This window comes from Nerophis ophidion, linkage group LG17 (assembly GCF_033978795.1).
Source record: "Nerophis ophidion isolate RoL-2023_Sa linkage group LG17, RoL_Noph_v1.0, whole genome shotgun sequence".
In the NCBI taxonomy this organism is placed as follows: Eukaryota; Metazoa; Chordata; class Actinopteri; order Syngnathiformes; family Syngnathidae; genus Nerophis; species Nerophis ophidion.
The window spans coordinates 18,115,749-18,134,948 of record NC_084627.1 but is presented as its reverse complement, the minus strand read 5'-3'; the positions used below and the strand labels follow the sequence as shown (position 1 = coordinate 18,134,948).

Below are 19,200 nucleotides of genomic sequence, written 5' to 3'. Positions count from 1 at the left end.
GGTATGATGTCATTCCCTGGCCCCCCGGCCGCCAGTTAAATAGCCCTGGTCTAAACTTTTGCACCGCTTTGTGCTTTAAATAATACACTGCCTTAAGTCTGCTAACTTGAGTACAGTCTTTGCAATAAGTGTGTATTTTGCTTTTTCTTTGACTTTTCTTTGTATGTGTGATACCACCATAGAAGAACACCTGCAGGGATTTTACACATTCCTGTCCTGGCCACTCAGTCCAGTATGGATCAGCGCAAAGTCAGCCGTGTTCAGTGCTAATATGAAGACACACATCATCCCAGGGTAAGTAGTTTTTCTTTTATGTAGATGTGAAATGGAACATGGGTGAGTCCTTTAATTTAAATTTGTTGTCTTGTATCCTATGGTGATTAGCTGCTTTTTACACTTGCATGACAGTTCATGTGTGTAACAGGCCTCCTTTCAATTCTAAAGTTGATTCATATAGTGGTCAGCTTCTTTTTAGTCTTGCTTGATCGGGACAAATCTGTGTAGGGATCTTCTCTCTTCGCAGTTTGACCCTGGAACAGATCATTTAAATTCCCCTTACTTACAAATGGAAAAAAATGCGTTTCGAAGTATGAATGAAGTGCCCTTTTTGAGGTTCCGCTGTGTATATTTTCATTTCAAATGTCATGTTTTTGAAAGGTAAAGCTTGTATATAGTATGAATATTTCAAGAACGTCAACAATCGTTTCTAAAGCTTTGCTGCAGAAGGCCAGTTCAATAGTGCACATGCGCCACACAGATGACCGCTTTTTTTGGCTGTGTGCCATGCAGTTATCTCCATTGACAATGTGCCAATTAGAACAGCACTAGCCTTAGCATATACATACAGCTTTGATTCAATTTTACTCAGCCTGCAGCGGCCAATTAGAGCTATCGCCTTCATTAAGTCCACTCGGGGGCCAAATAAGCCTCAGCAAATAAAAAGAAATCCTCTACTTTCCGTCGCCTCTCCTGTAAAAAAGGCACACAACACAAGTTTGTTTTCAAATGATTTGTGTTGTGTTTTTGTGGGCATCTAATCTCTGGTCAATAAATCAGTTTACATCTCTGTGCAGATTAACGCTTTGTAAATCTGCAAAGGAAGGCACACAGTAACTAGGAGGCTAAAGGCTGCCACAGTGTCAAAGGAGCTTAGAACACAACTCAACAACAGCAACGTACAACATGCATGAATATTATGCAAAAAAACAACAACAAAAGGACAGATTCTTCTATCCTCAAGCATCATTGCGCTAAATTGGTCAAAATATCACACACCTGAGGTCCTACTTGAGAAAGCAGCAGCAATCCATGTTCAATGGTCCTCCACTCAGATTCTTTTTTTCTTCTATTTGCACGCTTTTGAGAGCCACTTGATATTTGACCTTTTTTTTCCGTAAGGATGGCTTCAAAAAGAACTGACAAAAATGTTACAATTGAAGAAGTTTTAACAGAAATCATCAACCCTGTAGATTCCTAATAGAAAATGATCTCCAGTGAGGGATTAACATGAGCAAAGGCTTACCTTTTTTGTCATCTTGCATGCATAAACAAAAACACTGGCAGATTTTTTTTCTTGCACAGTCTATGAAACATCCTGATAATAATGTTCAGTTTTGATTGACACTGTCAGAATATAATATTTTTATTAATGTGGTTGTTGTTTGCAATGGTGGTATCTTAACAGGAGCAAAATAATTGATTATGTAACTATAAAATTATTTAAATAAACAACAATATATTGCAACTTTTAAAAAAATAGTTTAAAAAAGGTTATTTTGTGGTTTCTTCAATGCATCTTAATAGAAGCTAGTGAATTGAATATAACATTCTAAAATAATAACAGAAAATGAATACATTTTAGTAAAAAAAATGCACAAAGTGTGTACAATAGGTAAAAAATGTGCTTATTTAGTTAACATTTGTAAAAAAAATTAAATATGTTGTTATTCGCACTGGTGTACAACGTCAATGCAATTTAATGGAAGGTAAATAATTAAAATGAATATACCAAATAATAAAATAAAAATGTGTACAAATTCACAAACACAAAAAAATCTACAACTTGTGTTCAATAAGTGAAAACGGTTGTTTGCAGTAGTTTACAACTGCACTGCATAGGAGCTAAATAATTAAATATAAAATTATTAAATAATAATGAATACGAACCAACTTAATTTAATTAAATAAAAAACATGTAGTGTGTAAAATAGGTGAAAAATACTTAAGTCACTATTTGTAATAATAAAAAAAGCTATGTTGTCATGTGCAGTGATTTTAATCTACTTAATAGAAGCTAAAAAAAAGTAAAATACTAAATACAAAACAATAATACAAATAGTACACTGTGTACAAACTATAAAAAAAGATTTTTCTCATTTAGTCAACATTTATTTTAAAAAAAGTTGTGATTTGCAGTGATGTACATCTTCAAAACATCTTAATGAAAGTTAAATAATAATAATAATGATAATAATATCAAAATACAATATAATAAAATCTAAATTTGTACAACTTAAGAATAAAACATTTTTTCAAGGGGGTACAATAGATGAAAAGGTTGTTTGCAGTGATGTACAACTGCACTGCATCTTAATGGGAGTTAAATAATAAATCATAAAATTGAAAAATAAAAAAGTTTATTCAATATTGGAGAAGAAAAGTAATGTTTTAGTTTGCAATGGTGTACAACTGCACCGCATCTTGCCGGAAGCTAAAAAATGGATTGTAAAAATACAAAATAATACAATAAAAAATAATACAAATTGAAAAAAGGTACAGTGTGTAGAATAGGTGAAAATGTTTGTTTTTAGTCAATATTAGTAGAAAAAAAGTTATGTTGTCGTTTACAGCTGTACAACTGCACTGAAACTTAATGGAAGCTAAACAATTTAATATACGAATACCAAATAATACATAAAACATTCATAACATTTTTTAAAAAAGTACAGTGTGTACATTTGGTGACAAATATACTTAAATCAATATTTGTTAACAAAAGTTATGTTGTAGTTTGCATCGGTGTATAATTGCACTGCGTCTTAATGGAAGTTAAATAACAACACCAAAATATTAGATAAATAAAAATGAATATATATATATATATATATATATATATATATATATATATATATATATATATAAACCACAGATGTGTGTAAATGCAGTACACATTTGTCAATATTTGTAAAAAAAACACAGTATATATTAACAACAATATTTGGAAAAACAATAAATAAAAATGAGTACATACTAACAAAAAAAAAATTAGGATAGTAAAGCTTTGTGTAAAAGGTAAAAACATACTTATTTTGTATGGTTGTAGTTTGCAGTGGTGTGTAAATGCACTGCATAATGATTGGAGTTTAAACATAACTACATTAGAAATAAATATACATTTAAACCAATAAAATACAATATGTGCACAAAATGCTTATTTTGTTGATTCTTTTATAATGATAACAGTGTACTGCATGTTATTATGTGCATGCATATGTGCAGATGACTGCTCTGTCTCTCTCTCTCTCTGTGTGGGTGTGTGTGTGTGTGTGTGTGTGTGCATGAGTGCGTGCGTGTGTGTGTGTGTTACAAAACTGCTTAAGCACAGCTGAGCAGAGAGGCGACAAGCGAGTGTTGCAGGCGGGTGTGCCGCGGCGCACCCATGCCACCCTCCTGACACCAGGCCGCCATTGTGCTCCTGTCATGATCAATCATGTCCCCCCAAAAGACGGGCCTTGTCCGGGAGGGAGGGGACCAATCACACGCCTCATTAGCCTGGCTTGGTTACTCCCAAGCAAAGTAGTCCCAGGACACCTCGGCCTGTTGCACATCGAGCAGACAAGCAAGTGTGCGAGGCTGTATAGGGCAACTCTGGGCTGTAAACCACACAATAGCATCCACATGGCTGAAAAAAGACAGCGTTTATTCCAACGCCAATCTGATATGTTCTTTTCGTATTTCTTTTTTCGGGGCTGAACATAAACAAGAGAAGGCAAAAGCCGTCCTGATCTACTGTAGATAAAGTTGTCCTCCCTATGCTCATTGTTTGGAAAAAGGCTCCATCTGGCGAGGTTTCACTGACCGACCCGGCCGTGCCTCGCTCCCCCAGCAGCTGGCGAAACTGCCCAACTGCTTTCCCGCGTGGACCTCGCAGCAACCGACACTTTTTGCCGGCCGTCCAACACACACACACACAGACACAGATACAAACACGCACACACACAATGTTAACTGCCGCCTGGCCTTGCCCGGTCCGGTCATTTGGCGTGAGTCGCGGTTTCAGCCTCTCTGGCCCCTTTGTTTTTCCATCCCCGGAGGAGAGCGTACAGTAGTATAGATTTAAGTAGGTCAGAAGTACAGTGTGTGCAATAGTCCCAGACTATTACTGGCTTTGTTTTCTTAATGACCTTTTTCCCCCCAACGGTAGTTTTGACAAACATTAGTTGTGTATGTCCGAACTTTTTACAGCAAATACCTCAAACAGAAAAATAAATAATGCACTTTGATACGTTGTGTACAATAAAACCAATTCAATGGAGGTCGATATATGCTAAACTATCTGAACTAAACATCATCTTAGCTTTTTTGTTGTACACAGGTGAGGTGATGATCTAACATTATAGCTCACTGATGATAATGAATTCATTCTATTTTCACAATTTGTTGAAAATGGCTCACGGGCCTCAGTTCTTACTTCTGTAAGTACTTTAGACTTTATCCCATGAAGAAACATATATTTTTCTGGTTCTATTCCACAGAGTACATGTGGCTATAAACAGTGCGACATACTCGTCATAACTAATGTGATCATTCCTCCTGCCAGTTATTAATGATAGTCGCCACCCTGCAAAATAGAATACCGTATTTTTCAGATTATAAACCGCTCCGGAGAATACGTCGCACCGGCCAAAAATGCATAATAAAGAAGGAAAAAATACATATATACGTCGCACTGGAGTTTAAGCTGCATTTTTTGGGGAAATTTATTTGATAAAATCCAACACCAAGAATAGACATTTGAAAGGCAATTTAAAATAAATAAAGAATATTGAACAACAGGCTGAATAAGTGTACGTTATATGACGCATAAATGACCAACTGAGAAGGTGCCTTGTGTGTTAACGTAACATATTATGGTAAGAGTCATTCAAATAACTATAACATATAGAACATGCTATACGTTTACCAAAAAATCTGTAACTCCTAATGGATAAATCCGATGAAATCCTTTTCCTCGATGTCTCTTCTAAACAACTCTGCCAACTCCAAAGGTATGCGCCGCTTCCTCTTGTCGTTTTCTGCTGCATATTTCACTACGTCTGCAGTACACGATTTCCTTTTTGGTCCAATTTTTGTTCACCCCTTCTCAGTTTTTATAAGTTACCGCCAACGATGAAATGATCCATTTTAATATCTACGGCAGTAGCATATAGCGTATAGCAGTTAGCATTCCATCCATCCATCCATTTTCTACCACTTATTCCCTTTTGGGGTCGCGGGGGGCGCTGGCGTTCCATGACCAATAATGCACTTCTGCCATGACCCTCAACCCACCAAATTTTTATTGGTTGGCGTGTGTGTGACAATTGCTGACATTTTCTTTGTCTCTTCCGCGAATGAGATAAATAATATTATTTGATATTTTACGGTAATGTGTTAATAATTTCACACATAAATCACTCTGGAGTATATGTCGCACCCAAACTATGAAAAAAACTGCGATTTATAATTCCAAAAATACGGTAAATACAAAGACTGGAAATAAGCTAAAAATTCAATACGCTCGCTCATGGACAGCAGGGTTGGGCATCGTTTGAAATTCGGGAGATTCCAATATCAGTTCCTCATTTCGATTCCGGTCCCCAACAATTATCGATTATTGAGACAGTCAACAATTTACTAGGACTTTTATTTTCAAACATTCATCCATCCATTTTCTACAGCTTGTCCCTTTTGGGGTCGCGGGGGGTGCTGGAGCCTTTCTCAGCTGCATTCGGGTGGAATGTGTGGTACACCCTGGACAAGTCGCCACCTCATCGCAGGGCCAACACAGATAGACAGACAACATTCACACTCACATTCACACACTAGGGCCAATTTAGTGTCACCAATCAACCTATCCCCAGGTGCATGTTTTTGGAAGTGGGAGGAAGCCGGAGTACCCGGAGGGAACCCACGTAGTCACGGGGAGAACATGCAAACTCCACACAGAAAAATCCCGAACACGGGATTGAACCCAGGACTACTCAGGACCTTTGTATTGTGAGGCACATGCACTAACCCCTCTTTCACCGTGCTGCCCGCTATTTTCAAAAAGTATTTTAAAATTAATCCTTTAAACTTGAATATAAATGTTATGATGTTTCTTACCAGAGTACACTTTCACAAAAGTTGCCGAATTACATACAGATCATTCATGAGTGATATCGGTTGATACCAGTTACATGTATCAACTTTAATTTTTTATTCATGTATTTATAGTGACTGCTATTGACGGTGTACCAATATTAACGCAATATTGAAACTAGTTCCTTTTTCCTTTTTTATTACATATAATTGTTTGATCAAAACAAAGTTAATCGTAAAAAATACCTAAACACAAACATAAACTATTTACCTAAATCCTTTGGATTTTGCCTTCTGTGTTAGAGCCTAATTTGCTGAACTTGTAAACAATAATAACAAAAGCAACAAAAAAAATATTTTGGGAAAATAAAAATATCAATCAAATGACTAGTATCGCTCATACAGTTTACTGATATTACCCTTAGTATCAACTACCAATTTTTGGATTGATTCGTCTTCCCCTTACGTGTATGCCTCACAGTGGTTGCTACACAACAGTTGTTGTATTATCCTCTCTCTATAACGCTTATTCATTTACTTGTTCATTTCTGTTAACATTGGTTCTCTTTCTGCTAGACTCTTCTGAAACTCTACTAAGCACTTATTTCTTGTGTTATTTTAAGTCACCTCAGCGATTAGCTGGAACATGTTTAGTTTTGTCCTCCACTGATAATAATACATGTAAAAAATGTAGTTTGTTTGGCACAATGGAGAATTATTGACTTTGTTAAGTGGCTCCACATGCTGTATGGAGCCTCTATGACTGCTAATTAAAGGATACCACTTGGAAATTTGACAATAAAACAATTATAGAAAGCGACTCTGTGAAAAATCTTAGTGCCTTATCTCTATTTTTACATTTTGATAGAGGCAGGTTTTTATTTATTATGTATTTATTTTTTCAAGTTATGTACATATATATGTACATGCACATGCTGTATCGGGACAGATCCATTAAGAATTTGAGCAGAAATATGTTGTAAAGGAATTAAATATACACAATAAAACATCAACAAAATTGTTTGTCACATGAATGGTTTTTGAAGTAATACCTTTGTGACATGAAAAAAACACAAGTAATGTAAAAAAACATGGCGTTTCCTTTTTGATATCAAAATAAAACACAAAGCAGTTTGGGTAATGAACATGCAGTCTAATAAACAAGCTTTGTTCTTCTCCAATGCCTCGGAGTGGTTCAGTACAACAGTTTGGCCAACAAAATAAAAAAAAGGAGTGTGACTCTCACATCGAATACACAATCTTCACAGCCTGCGTTCAATTCAATGAGATGACAAAATATTTTTGCTAGTATTGATGTTATTTGAACACTGATACAGTTTGCAGTCAAATAAAGTGTGAGTGATCATCCCAGTCAACAAACTAAAGACTTTAACAAGTTGTGACAATGTTCTCGACACATCACCTCACCTCATTAACGCTCAGTCACAGCAGCTGATGGACGCTGTTTTGGGAATATAAAAGCAACATCAAATAGTTTTTCTCCTTCGCTGCATACTTTTAGTGTGCATCTTTCTCCAATATTGTCCACACCTGTCTCCATCTAAAAACAGCAGTGGGCTCTTAAACGCACGTCTGGAAGCGAGGGAAAAATGACTTTAAACCAAGCGCTTGGCTTCGTTTACTCCGAGAGGAACTCTCCGGAGCAAAGTCTTTGTAGTTTATCCGCCATGAATGTCACGCCAAACGATACTGGTGCGCCTGACTCTGTGTTGTCTAAAATGCATAAATAAATGACGGTTTTTAGGTCATTTAAAATTAGACGGTGTTACTAATAGTGCTGGGCGATATGACGATACATATTGTGGGCACGATAGAAAAATGTCTATCGTGCCATTTCTGATTTTATTGTTTCCAGCGATATTTTATCCATAAGGCTTGTGCCATCAGATGAATCATAGTAACAACAGCAATAATTGCACATTCAGTAAGTGTATTTGGTGTCAAACGGGAGAGAAAAGTATATTTTCTTACTCAGAAAAGGTTGCGTTGACATGTAGGCTCGCAGTTCTCTTTCGATTTTGCGACATGACGCCGCTTTACGTGCCCTCTTTGTGTGCAGTGTCTCCCGCCGTTACGGGTTACCTGGGTTACACGCTTGAGGGGATCATTGTAAGTAAACATGGAGACAGGACAGGTAGGCGATGCGCTGGCAGAAAAAGACATTGAACCCCCACAATCAGCAGCTACCCAAACGAGGGGGTAGCTCGTCAGTCTGGCTTTATTTATCGCTGCCTGCAAACTACTTATTTCCCAGAGGATCACACCGGAGCCACGATAGCCCAAGTTATGTGTGGCAGTTAACATTAATATTGCTGTGTTCATCCATATTTCTTATCTCTTTTATCTAACATACCTGTGAATATAGAGTGTAAAGGTGTACCTTTGCATGCAGTGTCCAGTTTATTATTAAACTGTCCTGTCAGGCTTCGTGTAGTGTTAGTGTTCATGTGGCTGTGTGGCAGTGAACCCTGAAAAATGTGTTTTGTTGCTATGGTTGTATGCTATTCCAAATGTATTTGTTTATTTCACTTGCAAATAATGTTCGAAAAAAGGGAAATGGTCATGTATGTCAGGGCTGAGCGATTTATCGATATACTCGATATATCGCGGCTTCGTCTCTGTGCGATATATAAAATGACTATTGTGATATTCGAGTATACGTTCTCACGCAGTTGATTTGAGCTGCTGGCAATACACTACAGGCTTTTCTTCACTCTTTGTTGTCTCTCCTTCTCACAGACAGCAAGCGTACCTTCTTACAAACGTCACATACGTATATACACCCTGGCGGGACAGTGGGACTCTGTCTAACAGACAACCGTAATTTGTCGAGTGTGGGCATACTTGCCAACCCTCCCGGATTTTCCGGGAGACCCCCGAAATTCAGCGCCTTTCCCGAAAACCTCCCGGGACAAATTTTCTCCCGAAAATCTCCCGAAATTCACGCTGAGCTGGAGGCCACGCCCCCCAACATTGAGTCAGACCTGACTCAATGTTGTGACTCTCTTAAACAGGACAATACTCCCATCTACTGTACATAGAATAGATGTTAAATATATTCTACATTTGTTCTGAAGCCCACAGTAAGGAGACGTAACTTCATCACGTCGCCTGGTTATTGAGTCCAACCCAATATGTTACACCGTCGACAGGCAAAATGAAGAAATACGCTTGCAAGTTCCAGAACAATTGGAAGCAAGAATTTCAGTTTATCCAGGAGAGTTCGAAGGGGAAGGGGTATGTTGCCTGTAAATTTTGTAGAACAGACTTCTCAATTGAACACGGTGGCCGAACGGATATTCAGCCATGAACGGTCAGCGAAGCACAAAGCGTCCGCAGAGCAGCATCGTTCACAACCCAGTATTTTGGCCCACCTTGCAAAATGGAGACGGTAGACCTGATGATGTATCTTATGCTGAGACAAAGATGGCTATGCTGATAGCTGGAAGCAACATCCCGTTCTCATTTGCGGATGTCTACAACAAATCCGTGAAAGATATGTTCCCGGATTCGGAGATCGCTCGCCAACACGCAAATGGCAGAACAAAAGTTACTCAAATAGTGAAAGGTAAGTGTTTTTTTTTTTTTAATAACCAGCAAGCACAGTACGGTTAGTAGAACAACTGTGTTTTTATTACTGTGTTTTTGATAGGTGCCGTCGGAAATTCAACTATTTATTTTATTTATATATATATATATATATATATATATATATATATATATATATATATATATATATATGTATATATATATATATATATATATATATATATGTATATATATATATATAAATACAATAAATATATATAACTAGAATTCACTGAAAGTCAAGTATTTCATACATATATATCTATATATATATATATAGATATATATATATGAAATACTCGAGTTGGTGAATTTTACGTCACCCCTCTTAACCACGCCTCCCGCCCCAACCACGCCCCAGACCACGCCTCCGCCCCACCCCCGACCACGCCCCCCACCTCCCACCCACACCTCCCGAAATCGGAGGTCTCAAGGTTGGCAAGTATGAGTGTCGGCAAAAAGCGTTGCTACAAAAGTAGCATTTCTGCTAATATATAGCATCATTTGAAAGGTCACCTGCTAGAGAATGAAGAGTTCTTACTACAAATGTCAACATCTCTATTCGGTGCCACACCATCAAATTGCAGAGGCGAACATTTCCAGATCAACACCGTCTTAAAAAAATTGTCAACAACAAAAGGAAATAATGTCCGCATAATCTACCACATAGCAAAGGACAATCACTATTTGATTTCCTATTATGTAGCTCATTTTTGTTTGACATTTATTGAAATATCTTGTGTGACATCATGCACAAAAATGCACTTTATATGTTTTAAACTATTGTAATGGCGTTCTGTACAAATAGTGCACTTTAATTTAGTGTTGTTTTGATAAGTCGTCTTCATGACATCATGCACAAAAGTGCACTAATAGCTTGTTTTAAAATGTCTCTGACAATCTTGCACTTTCTGTTTTGAAATGAGATGAATGTTTGTGCCACTGCTTAATAACTGTTTGATAAATACTGTTTTGTTAAATTGACTCAGTTGTGATTTCCCTCTCTGCATGAAAGTTTAAAAGTAGCATATATTAATGCAGTATGAAGAAGAATGTTTTAATGTAGACACATAGAATCATCATACTGCTGTGATTATATGCATCAAGTGTTAATTAAAGGCTAAGGCAAAATATCGAGATATATATCGTGTATCGCGATATGGCCTAAAAATATCGAGATATTAATAAAAGGCCATATCGCCCAGCCCGACATGCACATGTCAAATATAAATAATACAATCTCTCCTTCCGTCAGTTATCACTTTGACAGCCACTTTTCACACTAGAAATGAACTGAGCAACTTGAAATAAGTCAGGAATGTGATGTTGTATAATGAAAGGTCCTGTCCTGGAACCTACACAGTTATCACTATCAAGTCAACAGCTGCTACTTTAGTTGGAGAGTCGCGTCCATTCTATGTGCATGAGGGTCTACTCCAGGCTAAAAAGGCTGCCACCTATATCGCTTTCGACTTCTTTGAATATTGATATGCTAATGATGAACAACAGAGAGGACAAAGCAACGCCGCTTCCACTGGAAGCAGACACAAAGGCCCTTCAGTGGGGCCTTGACACTTTTACGACCCAACATGTGTCCTCCGTTTAAGGCTCGCACAATGAAGGCCAACAACTGTCCCGTCTATTTAACGCCGGCGCTCCCGTCTGGGGACTCCGGCTGGTCGTGTTGTTTGGCTTTGTCGGCGGGGCGGGAGGATAGATCAACTTTTTAGAGCAATGATGAGCCACCCCAAGAGGCTGAGCAGAATGCCACAGAGGTCAAAGTTCAAAGCTTTCAGGCAGCGCTGACGCTTGGCCTCGCTTGTCATTACAGATGTTGGCCTGCTGTGAGGTCTATGTCGTGTTTCCGGAGGTCTTCTCAAGATTTGAAGTTAAGCATATTTAGGAACTGTGATGACTTATTCATAAGTTTATATTCTGATTGATTTTTAGCCATTTCGTTGGCTCAGAATCAAAGTATTTTTTTTTTCTGCAATGCCATTCTGAAGATAATTTGGTATTATTGCAGTTGATAGAAAATACAAACATCACATACTACAATATATGTGGACATTTGTCTTTCTTAGGAGAATTTAGTAGCATTTTACACAAAATTTCACTTTTTGCAATGTCCTTATTGTGATAATTTAGTAAGATTTTGTAAAAAAAAAAAAAGTAACATACGAGCAGGGTCGAAGAAAAGTAAAATGTAGAAAAGAGTACTTTTTGGGGGGAAATCTGCAAAACAGGCTTCTTACCCACTTTTTTGGTCTTACTTAAGACAATTTAGTAGGATTTTGCACAGAAAAACAGTCAGCGGTTAGAAGAAAGAGCACACATTTTACGATTTGTGTGGCTCAAAATAAACTTTATGTTATTTAGATTTTTGGCAATTTACTTCTAATCTTAATTTAGTACGATTGTATACAAAAAGTAACAAACCACATATGTGCATATATTTGGTCTTTGACAGAAAGACAATTTAGTTGGACTATTCGTCATTTGTTAGTAGAAAGAGCACTAATTTATGGTTTATGTGGCTCAAAGTTAATATTGTTTAAGGAAATGTTTTAAATGAACATAGTAAAATGAGGCCTTAGCTTGGAGTCACATTCTGACGAGTGTGTACTAGCATTTGTACAAATTGCAACGCAGTGTAATTAGTTATAGCATTAAAAAAAAACTTGTTTGACCTTAAACATCATGAAAGCCTTGCAGACATTAAATAGCACCCTCCAGTCACCTATACACTTTTTTAATCCAATTTAGTAATACTGTCTGTGTCTGAGCGAATCAGTGGCCATGATGCTGAACACTGCGCTCTGATTTTTTTCTCATCTAGTGGCCAATACTACTGCAGTATTTATATTTGTATGCTTGAAAATCCTTAATGAAGGGCAAATATGTTGTAAAATATGCTTTAAAAAAAAGAAAACCCCAAAAAAGACGCAATGTGAGTGTGACAAATTATTATATTTAGTTGTTGCACTTAACTCACAATTGTAAGACATATATAGTGTATATTACATATAGATTGTAGTAGGACTGCTACAGTCCATCCAGAAACTATTTACAGCACTTCACTTTTTCCACATTTTGGAATGTTTCAGCCTTATTCCAAAATGGAATAATTTCATTTTTGGCCTCAAAATTCTACAGATTATACCCCATAATGTGAAAACATTTTTTCTTCCAAGCTTTTTGCAAATGTATTAAAAATAAAGTAAGAAATCACATATAAATAAGTATTCACAGCCTTTGCTCAATACTTTGATGCACCTTTGGCAGCACTAACATCCTCAAGTGTCTTTAAAAATGATGCCACAAGGTAGGCACACCTATCTTTGGACGACTAAAAAACATCCCCACATCATAATGCTGCCACCACCTTGCTTCAGTGTAGGGATGGTACAGACTTTTCTGTCTGCCTCTGGTGAGGGCGGTCGGATTTTTCTCCGCTCCGTCCTTCCCCAGCTTGGTCTCTTCGTTTTTGTCTTGTCTGAACTTTTTTGAAGCCTCTTTCTTTGCGCTGTCCTCAAATCTAAAACATCAGACATGGACATGATCAGGTGGACTCTCGACACAATTGACAAAAAAATCATGTGCCTCTCAGTCCTTTCCATCGAGGACGTGGAAGACATCTACCTATTTGGAACTGTGATCGCGGGGCACTTGCTGATTGGGCTGGGCATTGCTCTGGTGTATCGTCAAATTCGTAAGACGATGGCAGCCACTCAAGGAGCCCAAAGGCTGTTCGTTGCAATGGATGGTTTGGGCAGAGCTGTGGGAACACAGACTGTGGTGATTTCTGAACTGAATCGCAAGATGGATCATATCATGGAGAAGCTTGCTGAAAAGGAAAACTTAATTGAATTTGAGAGCATCCAGCATGGACAGATAGAACAGACAAGTCATTGTTTTTGTCTGCTCGAGAAAAACAAACTTCCTAATCTACAATTTGACTCCCTCGAATGGCCTTGACGCAGGACCAGGCTGTTCTGAAAAACACCCCCGAGGACACCTCAACGATAAACGCTTTTGACCTCCCTCCCTCCTCAACGACACCTGGAGTCAAACTTAGATCGGCCTCAGTCTAAAAAAACATTACATCATCACACCCAAGACAATTTGGGCATACACGCACAACCCCCTACCCCCACCCCACGCCTTCACCACAGCTTTTTCCTCTTGGGGTGATGGTTGGATGGCAGCACTTCAAAGCAGCAGTCACCCTCCAGGACACCAACTCCCTGCCCCTCTGTTGCGAGTTTGTCGTGATTAAATGTAACGTGTTTTTGTGTGCATTGCACGGAGGTTTTTCTCCACTCCAGACTAGGCCCCTTTAGGAGCCCAGTCTAGATTGTATATTGTTACTCATTTTCTTTTCCAGCGTTTTACCTTTTCCCATCTTTTACGGTGCGCCTCGTGGCGACCAATCAGCGTTCCTGTTTTGTAACCCTGTACACTTTTTGTTTGTCTAATCTTGTACGCATTTGTGCTGTAAACAAAAATTTCGTTGTACTTGTTGCAATGACAATAAAGACTTACGTACCTACCTACCTATTGGCCTGGTGACGAGCGGTGCCTGGTTTCCTCCAAACATGACAACTCCCATTCACGCCAAAGAGTTACATTTTTGTCTCATCAGACCAGAACGTTTTGTTTTCTCATGGGCTGTGTCTCAATTCGGCGGCTGCAAGCCTGTGAGTCTCAGACTTAGTGCGGACTGGCTGACATCCCCCAAAAATTATGTGCTACTATTTTTTTTCATTTATTAGCACTGGTGCTACTCATGAAAAATTTAAGTGTGCAATTCTGCAATAACCAATTAATGTTTTTACAATCAGAAAAGATGACAATATATTGTGTTTCTGGTGCAGAATAGAATCCTTCCATCTTCTGCTATGCTATACTATAATGCTGGTCATGTGCTTTACAAGTCCGAATAAATCATCTCATGAAATCTCATGCTTATCATGACTTTAATGACACTCACTGCAGAAAAGTATCTAATGCGTGATTTATTAGCTAAATGACCATATTTGGTGTCGGTTAATATCTGGACCCGTGGGCTTTAAAAGCGAGCGTCTATCATTGCATCGCTATTAGACGTCATTATTACTCAACCTCTTAGGGCGGAGTGACGACAGCGCATTCATTTTTGCACATTTCAATGTATATCCATCACTTGTTGACTACGTTTTGACTCGACAGATCTTAGGTCCCCCCTCGTTCCCTCAAACACATACCCTCCAACCTCCTTTCTTTACCACTCAGGGGAGGATGGGTGTAAACATTATGGCTAAAGAGGTGGCCTGGCACACGCCTGTCCTCGTAATCCTACAGTCTCAGACTCATGACCCACTTTCTTGGAGGAGCCGCGTGGACCAGCGGCCTCTAACCCAGGAGCAGCCTCCAGACGCAGGGTGGAGGAAGACCCCCTCCACACACACACACACACACACACACACACACACACACACACACACACACACACACACACACACACACACACACACACACACACACACCGTCCACGAGACCAAGACAAAGCGAAAGACAGACTCTCGTAAAGACTCCTTAAAGCCACATAAGAGGTCAGGCCTCCAGCTGATGCTTTTGTCATTTCAGAGGAAACCATTTTGACACTTTGGCACAGCTTCTCTCTTCAGTTCACTTGTTTTTGTCGTTGTTGTTTTTTTTGGGAGACGTTATGCTCATTATGCCCAATGTTGCATTTTCTTTTCTACAAAATCCAAAACCAGGGAATTTGGCAGGTTGTGTAATTCATAAATAAAAACAGAATACCATGATGTGCAAATCCTTTTCAACTTATACTTAATTGAATAGACTGTAAAGACAAGAAATTTAATGTTCGAATGGAGAAACGTTTTTTTTTTTGCAAATAATCACTAACTTAACATTTAAAGGCAGCAACACATTGCAAAAAAAGTTGGCAGAGGAGTATTTTTACCACTGTGTTACATAACCTTTCCTTTTAATAACACTCAGTAAACGTTTGGGAACTGAGGAGACCAATTTTTTAAGATTTTCAGCTGGAATTGTTTCCCATTCTTGTTTGATGTACAGCTTAAGTTGTTCAACAGTCTGGGGTCTCCTTTGTGGTATTTTAGGTTTCATAATGCGCCACACATTTTCAATGGGAGACAGGTCTGGACTACAGGCAGGCCAGTCTAGTACAATGAAGCCACACTGTTGTAACACGTGGCTTGGGATTGTCTTGATGAAATAAGCAGGGGCGTCCATGATAACGTTGCTTGGATGGCAACATATGTTGCTCCAAAACCTGTATGCACCTTTCAGCATTAATGGTGCCTTCACAGATAAGTTACCCATGCCTTGGACACTAAACCACCCACATACCATCACAGATGCTGACTTTTGAACTTTTCCCCATAACAATCCGGATGGTTCTTTTTGGGGCGGTTTAGCTCGGTTGGTAGAGTGGCCGTGCCAGCAACTTGAGGGTTGCAGGTTCGATTCCCGCTTCTGCCATCCTAGTCACTGCCGTTGTGTCCTTGGGCAAGACACTTTACCCACCTGCTCCCAGTGCCACCCACACTGGTTTGAATGTAACTTAGATATTGGGTTTCACTATGTAAAGCGCTTTGAGTCACTAGAGAAAAAGCGCTATATAAATATAATTCACTTCACTTCACTTCACTTCTTTTCCTCTTTGGTCCAGAGGTCACGACGGCCATATTTTCCAAAAACAATTTGAAATGTGGATTCGTCAGACCACAAAACACTTTTCCACTTTCTTTCATCTTAGATGAGCTCGGACCAAGCGAAGCCTGCAGCGTTTCTGGGTGTTGTTGCTCTCGAAAATTTGTAGAACTCGATATTTCACGGGTTGTCGTATTTTTGCAGTATTCAATGTTTTATTTTACTCCCTAAGCTTAAATATGTAGGACACAATTTTTTCTTTCATTATGTACAACGTTTTGGGGCGGAGTGGCTCGGTTGGTAGAGCAGCCGCGCCAGCAACTTGAGGGTTCTGGGTTCGATGCCCGCTTCCACCATCCTAGTCACTGCTGTTGTGTCCTTGGGCAAGACACTTCACCCACCTGCTCCCAGTGCCCCCCACACTGGTTAAAATGGAGCTTAAATGTAGATAATGGAGTTCACTATTTAAAGTGCTTTGAGTCTCGAGAGAAAAGCGCTATATAAATATAATTCACTTTACTTCACTTACGTTAGTCTTTTCTGCAGTCGGCATCCATGATTTCACATTGAAAATTTGCATTTTGTTGCTGCAGAATTAAAAAAGGACGTCATGGATGGAATAACATAGAATTGTAGTAGGTTCTGGTAACCGTGGTACCCTTTGCCAGAAGATTCATCATATTGTTGGTCCAAAGTGCCCATGTTCGTGATAATGCTTCTATTGCTTCCACTTGTTATTTTTCCCCATAATTTTCTGATTATGACATATTTTGCTAGCTAGCGATGAGTTACGTGGCAATCCAACAAATCTTCGCCACAAATGCCAGATGGCGTCTTCGTTATTGGTGGATTGTGATTGCCCTCTACTCTTTCTGACTACAAAATGCTTGACTTTTAATCCCAAAAGTCTATTAAAGAGAGGTTGAGAAATGCAAATAACTGTAGGACCTGTGACGATATGTATTATTAGACATGAGCAAATTCTGTCCATACTCAGACCAGTGCAGGGGTGTCCGAGTGAGCTTTTGCAATGAGTTTTGACTGATTGCATTCATTCTATGTTACGCTTGCATATATGTGTATTGCTCACCATTGTGCCAAATGAGGGGAGCTGTACCAAACTTAAGCGCGTACCAGACCGCTCATATTAGAGATGGGCACCAAATTCGATGCATGTCTAGGTACTGACTGAATTCTGTCGGTTCTACCAGGTACGGATTTACGTAAAATCCAACGTGACCATATATCGATACCTTTGTTGCATGTGATGTCATGACTGGTACCGGCACTAATTGTGAATGAAGAGCCCTTGTTTTAGGGAAATAATTTCTAGGCGCAGTCAAGGCCTTGAGGGGATCCGGTTTGGTGGCTGCAGGATTGCAGATGATGTCGTCCTGATGGCTTCATCTGGCCAGGATCTTCAGCTCTCACTGGATCAGTTCGCAGCCGAGTGTGAAGCAACTGGGGTGAGAATCAGCACCTCCAAGTCCGAGTCCTTGGTTCTCGCCCGCTAAAAGGTGGAGTGCCATCTCCGGGTTGGAGAGGAGACCCTGCCCCAAGTGGAGGACTTCAAGTACCTCAGAGTCTTGTTCACGAGTGAGGGAAGAGTGGATCATGAGATTGACAGGCGGATCGCTGCGGCGTCTTCAGTAATGCACACGATGTATCGATCTGTTGTGGTGATGAAGGAGCTGAGCCGGAAAGCAAAGCTCTGAATTTACTGGTCGATCTACGTTCCCATCCTCACCTATGGTCATGAGCTTTGGGTTATGACCGAAAGGACAAGATCACGGGTACAAGTGGCCAAAATGAGTTTCCTCCACCGGTTGGCGGGGCTCTCCCTTAGAGATAGGGTGAGAAGCTCTGTCATCCGGGGGCAGCTCAAAGTAAAGCCGCTGCTCTTCCACATCGAGAGGAGCCAGATGAGGTGGTTTGGGCATCTGGTCAGGATGCCACACGAACGCCTCCCTCGGGAGGTGTTTAACACACGTCCGACCGGTAGGAGGCCACGGGGAAGACCCAGGGCACGTTGGGAAGACTATGTCTACCGGCTGGCCTGGGAACGCTTGGGATCCCCAGGGAAGAGCTGGGCTTCCCTTCTTAGGCTGCTGCCTCCATGACCCGACCTCGGATAAGTGGACGAAGATGGATGGATGGATGGATGGGCCGTGTTTTATGGTACCGATCGTGTTGTGACAAAGTGAATTTATAGCGACTACCTTCAGATAATATTGCAATTATGCCTGATCAAAAGCGCTTGAAAGTAAGGCTCCACTTTTCAAAATGCGCTAGCGAAATGCTAATTTACATTTGATATGTCGAATATATGCTACTGATTACCATTAGCGATTTTTTTTCAACACTTTCAAATTGGTCATGATAACTCCAACCAATGTACATGCTACAATGAAATCAATACTTACAGTACAAACACTGTGGGGCTAAACAAAAGACAAGACGAGAACATTCAACTTAATGGCCAGGACCATGGCAAGACACCGAGGACAAACTGAAATGAATGCATACTTGCAAATGGAACTCAGAAATTAGTTACATGTTGAATTT

At 39.5% G+C, this 19,200-nt stretch overlaps 1 protein-coding gene across 1 annotated transcript in view; it reads left to right on the top strand.

Moving 5' to 3' along the window:
• Positions 1-182: 182 nt before the first annotated feature.
• Positions 183-19,200, top strand: part of gpsm1b (G protein signaling modulator 1b) — a 92,095-nt gene continuing 73,077 nt past the window's right edge. The window contains exon 1 of the mRNA XM_061876420.1: positions 183-294. Coding sequence (XP_061732404.1) covers positions 272-294 — 23 coding nt within the window. The 5' untranslated portion in view covers positions 183-271. The remainder of the gene's footprint in view (positions 295-19,200) is intronic.